Source organism: Maniola hyperantus, chromosome 16 (assembly GCF_902806685.2).
Source record: "Maniola hyperantus chromosome 16, iAphHyp1.2, whole genome shotgun sequence".
Taxonomy (NCBI): domain Eukaryota; kingdom Metazoa; phylum Arthropoda; class Insecta; order Lepidoptera; family Nymphalidae; genus Maniola; species Maniola hyperantus.
The window spans coordinates 4,812,997-4,824,344 of NC_048551.1; the positions used below are offsets into that span (position 1 = coordinate 4,812,997).

Consider the following 11,348-nt stretch of genomic DNA (forward strand, 5'->3'; position numbering starts at 1 on the left):
ATAAATTCGGCCCCTTAAATTTTTTTTAAAGTCAAAGTCAAAGTCAAATGATTTATTCAAAATAGGTAATTAATTACTCTTTTTGATGGTCAGATGTTGGATACTAGTTATTAAGTACTTAATAATTTATTTATTACCAACAGTCAACGGCGACACAGGACATCCGCGCAGTGAAAGCTTGCAATCAAGTTTGCCGAATAAAGCATATTCTGTAAGTGCTTTCGGCCAACGAAGCCTTTTCGCATCTCAGCTCTTCCTCGGTATAAAAGAACGTAGCATAGTGATTCACAGACCCATTGCTTTATACCACACGTACTCGACCACTAGAACACGAAAACAGGTAGGAACAGTGTATGGAATAAAGAAATATTTGCACGCGGTTTTAGTATCTAAAGTTTCTTTGATACAGCATAGTTTCGCATGTAATATTTTGATTTTAAGGTTAAGTGTATTGTGATTAAGTGTCGTGAAGTGTTGTGATTGGTACCTAAGGGATTAAAAGCTTGTTTTCTTTTGACAGAAAGTGAAGCGGCTTATACAGTGGCGTTACAAGATGCGGTGGCTATCAATGGTAAATATTTATATCAATCACATACTAAGTGAATTCATTTTATGTTAAAGTACTACCTCCTTAATTTTTTTTTATTACTGAGTGCTAAATGAATGAGTTCTCTCTCAATTATTGTACTACGATCTAGCCTAATTTATGACTAATAAGTAGTTTAACTTTAACCTAAGCTTACAAATTCTTCAATGGACTATTTAAGACTAGGTGATGCCCACGACTTGGTCTGCGTGGTTTTACGTTTTCTGAAATCCTGTGGGATTTCTTTGATTTTCTGGGATTAAAAGTAGCCTATGCCCTTCCCCGGGATGCAAGCTATCTCTGTACCAAATTTCATCGAAATCGGTTAAACGGATGGGCCGTGAACAGCTAGCAGACAGACACACAGACGGACAGACAGACAGACACCTTATCGCATTTTTAATAGTATGGATAATTTATAAGCTTAGGTTTATGTATTATGAATATAAAATTTGGTCCTTTCATCGATGGGTCTTGTCAACAATCGTATTATCAAGATACTATTACTCGTCGTAAGTATTATCAATGCAATCAACGAGCTTTTTTCAGTTATATTCCATCATGATCAACCCATCGCTGGCTCACTACAGAGCACGGGTCTCCTCTCAGAGCGTGAAGGGTTTTGGCCATAGTCTACCACGCTGGCCAGGCACACAAAATATAAGATAAACATGACAAAAATCATCATCACAACGACGTGGTACCAACGGACTGCTTATTTACATAAAATTAAGCTTATGTTACATTTAATTAAGTTTTATGTTATCTTATCACATGTATAGGTACTACATAAAATATACAATGATATCTATTGTAATCTAAGTCTCTATTAGGTACTGTTGTAGGTATTTTTCTTAAAAATCATCCAGCCCTTATGATACTAGATAAGGCTATTAACGGCGGTGAAATGTCTCGTAATTGTTTTTTAAAAGAAAAAAAATATAATAGTCCATACTAATACTACAAATGCGAAAGTGTGTCTGTCTGTCTCTGTCTGCTAGCTTTTCATGGCTCAACAGTTTAACCGATTTTGATAAAATTTGGTACAGAGTTAGCTTATATCCCGGGAAAGGTCATAGGCTACTAGGCTTTTTATCCCGGAAAACTAAAGAGTTCCCACGGGATTTTTAAAAAACCTAAATCCACGTGGACGAAATCGCGGACATCATCTAGTCTGCCATAATTATCGTAGAAAATTTACATTTATGGTACAGAAAGCTAGAAACCTCTCTGCTTCTTCTCTTCTCGGAAAAAGTTACAATAAGCATCTTTTGAATACTTGAAAAGTAGGTAAATGGAAAATTAAAATATTGATAACAAAAACATACCAGAACACTAACGGTTCTTTGGCAAATGATTGAATCGTTCTTGTTGGGTTACCTAGATTTTAGTATGCACTACCTAACTAACTTGTTCTCTTTGGCGTTGGGATCTTCGTTTTGTTTCTATTACCTACTTATTTTATAGTTTTTAGATGACCCAGTGATCCGAATACACGCCTTGCTAGAACAGATTCCCAGGTTCAGTTTTCAAATTGGCTTAAATGTAAAATTCATAATTAATAGGAACTTAAACTATGTAGATAATGCCCGAGTCTTCATTCGAGTGGATAGGTATATGTTTTTAAAATCCCACGGGAACTCTGATTTTCAGGAATAAAAAGCAGCATAAGTGTTAAGCTATCTCCATTACAAATTTCAGCAAAATCGGTTCAGTCATTGTGGCGTGATGTTCCAAACAAACATACAAACTTTCAAATTTATAATATTACTAGATGATGCACATGACATCGTCCGCGTAGATAAAAATAATTTTGTTTAAATCACACGGGCACTCTTTGATTTTCCGGGATAAAAAATACCATACTTATGTGTATCCCTGTGATACACACTGTGATGATGAAAACTCTCTTTAAAAAAAATCATCATATTCGGTTCAAGGATGGGCTGTGAAAAGTAATCAGACAAACGGACACAATACGTACCTATCTAATACCTATACCTAGTACCCAGTATACCTAGTACCTAATTGAGATACAGAATGGTAAATACAGCATAGTTACGTTTTATTAATGTTATAGGTACATATTGTGTTTAAACCACGTTTAAACACTAATAAATCACTTTTATTTATTTGTGAAATATTGCCTATTGCCGTGACTATGACCAATCTTACAATAAGTGCTATATAAATCAATTTTGCGTAATTTAGATAAAGATATCACCAATTGGGTGTCCCATTAAAGTTATCAAAGAATCAACAATCTGTGGGCATCTGCATAATAACGATTCATACAGAATGTCTTATAAAATAATTACGCTGTGTTATGTAATAGAAATATTTATTTATTTAAATAATTGATATTTACTTTTTTATTTAAATAATTGCTTTTGTATAATCAAGTGATTCGCCAACTTGTTTATACCTTATTCAAAGATACTTTTCTGCTCAGATATGAGATAGGTAAATAAAATAAATAAAATACCAATTTCTAGTCTTAGTCTAAAACAACAAATTTTTTATCATGATCACTAAAACTATCCTTTTCTATGAATATGCATAAAGCATACCTACTTCTAATAAAGCAGCTGAAGCTAAATAGCAGAAACAGCCTATCTAGACCAAAAATCTTAAATAACATGAAAGGAAAAATAATCAAATTGCGATTTGCGGAGTGATCCTTTTGCGAGACCAAAGTAACCTAAGGTATACCTATCCGTCTTTGAAATGGAAGGTTTCTGTGTACCAAATTTCGTCAAGATAGTTTAAGCCGATGGACTAAAAAAGTACCAGATAGGTGACCCAAAAAAAGAAAATAAGTATATTGAAAATTTAAATAGCCTAAAGTATTTAAATAATATTAGACATACCTACTTCCTCCACTAAGGCGACTCCGAAATTGTAGCCGTATTTGCATTGCATTGTACCTACTTAGCTGTCATTTTACCGTAATTAGGTCAATGATGAACAGAACAGACCGTAAGAAGTCAAGTGTAATTAACCGACATCTAATAACAGCTCATCTTTTATTTAAAATGTAGGTATTCAAATTTCAAACATTGTATAACATGAAGTTTTTTTTTCATTGCTCATAATTTGCGAGTGAAGTAACCTAATGATAATATGCAACTACCGAACTTAAGTAGCTACTTGTATCTATTCTTACGTGTATAATAATTACACTTATGGAGTACATAACTTTAAATTACTAGGAAATTACCGCTTTTACATTAGAATTCGATTTTCTTGTGAGTGGTGCGATGGTACGCGACAGGTGTGCGGGGTCACCCCCCACCCCATACCCCAATTGCCATCTCGACCTGTCGTGGAATATAGGTACAATGTACCTACATAGGATCGTATTGGTTGTGACTTCCAGGGGATGTAAATTGGTCCCTGCCATTTATTTTCGTTTAATTTAATCTTTCAATTAGTAGACAAACGTGACGCCGGAATTACATTAATTTGCTGCTCGATTACGGAAAAGCTGCATCAATACAATCTAAATTGTTGTGATTGGCTCAATTTTTGGTATTTTTGTTACAACAATAGGTACATTTTAGCCAATAGCAAGAGAGTGTCGGCCAATCAGAGGTAATTTCTGTCAATCATTGTGTAAGGCACAAGCTATCATTTTGCCTTAATGGAGCTCCTGTCGTACTTTAGGTCGTACCTACTATAAAGTTGTCACAGCACGATGTTAACCGTCCATATAATATGACAGATGTATCTCACGAAGTCACATTTGTTATCTTGAAAGAGTTAAGACGAGACTAATTCATTTTTAAGTTAACGTTAACTAGGCGTTAATTTTTTATTTAGTTTGGACGGGAATGTGTCACAATTTGACGTCTTTATAACACTGGAAGTTAAGATCGCGATTCGCGTGGTGTAGAATATTCTTGATGAATACTTAGTATAATTTTGCAGCCTTTTCTAATTATTCCTTATTGCATGTACAGAATCTGTTTCACCACAAAAAATGACAACACACAGTGAACAATTTCCTTATTTCGTAACGAGCAAAGATCACAGGTGAGCAATCTTTTCGGCAGATGATAGTAGCAAGTAGTAATAACTGACCTGGATTTGAAATGAAACCATTTTTACAAGTCATGATGATTGCGCACGCGACTTCGACGACAGTTCTTTGAACAGTTCGATGGACGTTAACCCTAACATTACTGTTTCGGATTCGGAGGTTTATAAGTGCTATTATTAGCTTACTGCTATTATTTGGAGGTATTAATTAGATGCTTTGCTTTGCTGGTTCTATTACAATAAAATAGGATGCGTACCTATGCGTAATTATTATCTGATCTTAGCCAGATTTATAGATCCATCTGCTGGTTTAATTTTAAAAAAGTAAAGAAAACCAAACTAATAAAAGCACCCAATAGAGCATTTAACTCAAAGTACGGCCTTTTAGAGTTCTCTTATCTATTAGCTGGATGTTTGAAACGTTATAGGTATACCGCGAAAAAAACTTTTGTGTTGAATGAACATTTTAGGTAGGTAGGATTAAAGAAATATCTGCAAAATGTGAAATGGCTAAAAATAAGTAATATCAAGAAAGCGCTCGTCAACCGACTAAGATCAAGTTGTTTGACCGACGGACTAATCTACACATTCACCTTACATCAGTTAGGTTAGGTCATGCAACTAATCAATCAAGGAACATTAAGAGATACCGACAGCTAAGCATTCTTGTGAAAGTGATGGCATTAATATTCAATTTACACACTTTTATTATTATGTATTTATCGTTTACATTTCTGGCGTTTCAGTGAGCACTTACTTTTATGGGGGAGGATCCAACCAGGTTAATTCAGAAACGTTTGGCGTCTTTGATCTTGTTACCACTTACCACTCTGGCACCGACTGATATTGACAAAGTTGTACCACAAAGCATACAATTTTGTTCTTGACCACAATTTAATTTTTTTTGTGTGATGTAACCACAAATACACGTTTTTCAGATTTTTCCCCTAATGTCTGCTATAAGACCTACCTACTTGCCAAATTTAATGATTCTAGGTCAACGGGAAGTATCGTGTAGGTTTCTTGACAGACCGACAGACATACAGACAGACAACAAAGTGATCCTATAAGGGTTCCGTTTTTCCTTTTGAGGTACGGAATCCTAAAAAGATACAAACATTAGCGAAATAAAAATAAAAACCATCTACAACCGTGTCATGTGAAAATCACTCAGCATCATTTAACAAGCTTTCGCTAAAATACAAACAAATTATTATGATCCGAGCATGCAAAGATGAGCATTACGTGTGGGAGCAATGCGAGACGAAAGTGAGATTCTGCGGATTAAACCAACATAATAATATGAAAGAGAAAGTAAAATGTCCAACGGGATTGCAAAACTGCATCCAATCGCGAATTCCCGATCGGCACTCCCTTACATCGACATCTAAATATATAAAAGGAAAAGCTGACTGACTGACTGATCTATCAACGCACAGTTCAAACTACTGGACGGATCAGTCTGAAATTTGGCATGCAGATAGCTAATTATGACGTAGGCATCCACTAAGAAAGGATTTTTGAAAATTCAAATTTAATATCGAACAGAAATCAGCCTACAAAAATCGCGGAATAAATAAAAGTTTGTCGTGAATATTTACTTACGACGACCTTATAATATTAAGAGGCTGGACAATATTGAAAATGTTACAATTGAACCCAATATACCTATTTTATGTTAAATGTTTGAACTCATTTTATAAACTTAAACTTAAGTAAAATTGGTAGTAGGTACCTATCTTAACAGAAATCGACATAAATTAAAATGAATCGCCAAATGTATGTATGTACGCGCATAACTTCCGAACGACTGCACCAAATTGAATAATCCTTTTTTGTGTTCGTTATTGTCAGGACAAGGTTTATATGAAATATTTTTTTTGGAAAATCCCTGGATAAGACAGGTCCCGCGGGACACGGATGAAGTCGCGGACAACAGCTAGTTATCCTGTAAAATTCACGGAATGAACAAAAGTTCGTCGTGAATATCTACGACTATGTAATATGAAGAGGTTGGACATTACTTTTTATTCTGAAAATGTTACAATTGTCACTTACCTTATCAAATTATTGTACAAGTCATGTTCCACGTAGAATGGTGCAAACTATACCTATTTTAATCTCCTCGGTAGTGCCAACAATACCTAGCTACATTTTGCGCTGAATAATTCTTGCGCAAAAAATGTAGCAGCCTCTTCTGTCACTAGAAGAGGCAATTAACATGCAAAAAATTTAAATATTTGTTAAGAGTTTTTGGATTATAAATTATCATAATACGTGTGCTATGTTTCAAGCGTGTAATTACGGAACATTCATTATCACTTTTCCGTTTTGAATAAATTAAAAATGATGGTGTAGTAACTTCAAAATGTTATATCATATTATTGAAATTAGTGGTTAATAAGACAGTTTTAATTGGCTTCCATTACGTATATTTGATCAAATCTTGCGACAGATTTCTCTGATGTTGCAGGAGTATCTACTTGGCTCTTTTTAAGCGTGAGGAGAAAAGATCTTACGATTGTAAACAGTTTGTGGGAACGAAGTATTCATATTAGCATTTAACTTCGGATATGAACACATCAATCCTGATGCTCCATAGCCGCATAGGTGATGGCCAAATAACCCAATAAATTGTAAATTATGCGTTGATATAATGAGTAAAATGAAATTGTTTAACTACAAGGTATTTATGTTAGTTCAGTTGTTTTAATTATACAGTTAGCTTGTATTTATTGAAAGTAGGGGCGGGTCGAGTCGAAGTACTTACATAGTGCGGAAATACTTGTTATGTAATAATAATATAATGACGAGGATGTTAGTGTTTTTACGGACTACAGTGCGTAAGATAGGCATCTAAATAGCCTGGACAAGAACATTATGAATGTATTAGTTGTTGCCCTCCATCATATAATTTTTTCTTTAATCCTTCTTTAAAATTAAGATTAAGATGTTTAATTTAATTTAATAGGAAACCAACGGTACACAAAGAAATAATTATTATATGACAACTTATATAAACTTAAGACTATCAATGCTACTCAACATAATATAAAACTTCTAAACAGTAATACTTAAATTTATACATTCTTTGCATAAAATCTATATTCATGTTTTACGGATGATCCCAGAAAACAAAGCAACCACAATAATTGTATCTTGACTGCAAGTTGTCATCATTTAAAATATTTAGTGCAAAAAAAGACAGACATAATTTCGATTTTCACGTTACATTGCTGAAATAAAATTTTAGTATATAGGTACATTCACCAATATAGCGGTTTACAATTTCTCTTTCTTACTATCTTTTAATTTACAAGTCATTAACAAATAACATATTCACCAACTGAACATTTAAAACATGAACATTGAATTGAAAAGAAAGTGTTTTTTTTACATTTTACGATAAATATTCATATTGGCGTTAATTTTGTTATAGAACCACAAATTTCTAAACTTAATTATAAATAGAAAGGTAGTATAGTGTTATTCCTTTGCATGTGTCCTGTTTAAAAAAATAGCACTGCGTCAGATATATTTTGTAAAAGTTCAGTTTAAGGATTTATTACCGAATTACGACCATTGTGGATAATTTTTATAAACACAGAGTACCTAAGTAACATTGTTATGAAATTTGTATGATAGGATAGGATCATAGGATTGTAGGATAAGTTAGAATTGTATATAAATAGAATTGTAGAATAAGATAGAGTACAATAAGGCTGACATACATATAATTGTAAAAGCCTGTTAATAAAAGATTTAAAAAAAATATCTTTAAACTAAATAAATTTTATTGTCAGATCTAGCCTTATCACTTTGGTTTAATTTAGAGATTTTGCATAATAGAATTAGCCATATTGTCTAACTATGAGACATGAGTCCATTCACGGGCATAATGAGATTTTGCGTGCGAAAAAATGTGGGCGTATTTTCACTCGAATGTGTTGAAGTGAAAGTATCGAAATTTTAGGAAAGCACCATATATCAAAATGGTGCTTTCCTAAAATTACGCGGGGACAAAATACTGAAAAAGTTTGGAATACAGAATTCCGCACCCAATTTTCAGCTAGATTCACCTTGCCAAGTTTAACATTTTATATAAATGATATTATTTACTTATATACAATGTTTTCTATATTTCAGGTCCTTTTCTGCTTAGTGCTATCAACCACAACAGCAAATCCTGATCCCAAGAAGTACAAAAAGGAATCTGTAGAAAAAGACAAAAAATCTGAAACTTTAACAACAGATGAAAAAATTTTTTTGAGAGAAGTTGAAGAAAAGTATGGTGTGAAGTCAGACATTCCTGTTGACAATCAGAATGAGGAAGATGAGAAATCAGTGGAAAAAAATTACAAAGATACCACTCCTGGTGACAAAAAAGCGCTTCCCGCTGTTATAGCAATCGAGATTGTTAATGACACAGACTCACAATTCAAAGGCAAAAGAACAATTGATGCAAATCTTGGATATGGTTACAAGACTAACAATGGGTATTCTTACTCGTACTTTGGTAAATCAAACCAAAACAAAGGGAAATTTGTCATTTATCCTTATTCACAAGAAGACCCTCCCGCTTACAATAGTCCAGAAAATAAGTATTCATCCTCCACAAATGGAAAATATTCTTCTTTCCAATCTACCAGAACTAATGTAGAAATACAACCTTCGCAAGCTTATGAATTAGTGCCTGTAAAGGAAGAGAAACCATCTTATGAATATAAGAAACCTGCTATTGAATTCAAAACCCCCTCAATAGATTACTCAGGTGAAAGAACAGCACAAACTTTATACACAACTTACAATGGTCAGGAATTATCTGGCTTGAGTGGACAATTTCCAACGGTCATGCCTAATTACTTTGTGGACCCATCCCAACTTCTTCAAAATCCTCATTTCCAAAGTGCTGGACTGACTCAAGATCATCTTCGCTCTCAGGGATCATACTTAAATCAAAATCAAAGGATAGTACCTGTTCTTGTACTACGTGTACCCAGTTCTTATTTAAGAAATCCTACTGCAGAATTGTATGCCAATTTACCAACAAACTATCCCTTGTCACAACATTTGAATACTGTCAATCTACAAAGTTTAGTGAATCAGTATTTCAAGACAAATGGGTATTCATTTGCGCCGAATACTTATCAGAGCCCAGCGTCATCACCAGAATCTGGACCTCAACATTACTCACATCCCTACGTGAAGCCTACATATACTGAAGCGGATTACTCTGGTGTGCAATACTCTGCAGTTAAACCAGTTATGGCTAGATATCCAGCAACTTATACTCAACAAAAGTATTTGCTCACCCAACCTCAATCCGTTTACCAAAATCCTACACAACAGCAACCTCAATCAGTTTACCAGAACCCTACACCGCAGCAATATGAATATCAATATCAGTACGTTCCACAAACAGAGGTAAAAATGCAAACTTATTACATTCAACCGCAGTATCAACAAAGTTTACAAGAAACTGCAGTACCTGAAAGTTATCAAAATCAGCAATCAGTAGTCGAGCAACAATCCAATGTAGACGATAGTGTATCAACTGGTGAATATACACCGCAATATACAAGCGGTCAAGAAGGGAAAGAAACAGTGGAATATGAACCTCAAAATGTCTCAGAACCAACGGCACAGCTAGATGTGTCTCAATATGTTTCTGCAAGTCCCGATTCTGCAAATTACGCTGTAAATAATGAAAACACTGACTATTCTAAGCAACAGGTATCCGCAGAGTACCCGTCAGTAGCACTCCCCTCCTACACGTCTCAGTCAGAATACTATGCCACAAAATCTGCGCAAAAGAATACGGTTTCGGTTTACCCATCTAATTTAATACACACAGAGCAGTACCAAGAACCCGCAGCCCCTGAAGGAGCCGCCCAAGGTTACTCGTACTCAAACCAGAATACTGAGGATTCGGGAAAATCGTTTGTGATTTCAGAAAACTATCCTAGCAAAGACCACACTATTGCTACGGTTTTACCTTACACATATAAGTCATCCAGGAGGCCTACACAAACCAGTATCCAAGCAGTAAGCTACGTCACTCCTATGCCTACGTCCAAATATCAGACCCAATACAGGATTATGGTACCAAAGACTGTTCTTAGGGATCCCAATTCCGAGAAGGTATCTTACGTTAATTCTCACTCATTGCCTATGCATTACACGCAAATTGGCAACTACGCTGATTCTAGCTCTGAGTCTGAATATGCAGCAGGGAGTCAATATGTTTCTTCGGTTGCCAGCAAACCGTCCTATACTCGGAATTATCATCCAAAAAGAATGGCTAGACCTGATAGCAAAACAGAAGCATCATCAGCAAGAGTTAGCGCAAAGAAAACAAATGAAAGAGGTGAAAGGAAAAAGTTATCGTAGTTAAGTATTGTTTGTAATGTTTTTTGTTGTTAATGTTAAAGTATGTAAATAAGTTTATTTAAATCTAAGCCTAAAGAATATTTGTGTTGACCATATTTTTTGTACAAAGGTATTTAAAATAGTTTAAATTTGTCATCATTGTCCTCATTATAGAGTTACAAACTACATCAGTGAAGCGGAAATTAGCTTTAGTTACAAAACTAAAAACTAAGAAGTGAGATCTTGGTGTAGTATTACTATTTATGTGAGTAGCACGCTAGATAATACTTACGTTGTAAAGATAAGATTTACTTAAACATTTTTGTTAAAAAGGATGTTTTGTTAAAAGATC

At 34.4% G+C, this 11,348-nt stretch overlaps 1 protein-coding gene across 1 annotated transcript; it reads left to right on the forward strand.

Moving 5' to 3' along the window:
* Positions 1–313: 313 nt before the first annotated feature.
* Positions 314–11,017, forward strand: LOC117989759 (adhesive plaque matrix protein-like). The gene is made up of 3 exons (XM_034977171.2): positions 314–340; positions 521–571; positions 8,774–11,017. Exons 2-3 carry the CDS (start codon positions 554–556, stop codon positions 11,015–11,017), a joined length of 2,262 nt encoding a protein of 753 aa, XP_034833062.1. The 5' UTR covers positions 314–340; positions 521–553.
* Positions 11,018–11,348: the final 331 nt, after the last annotated feature.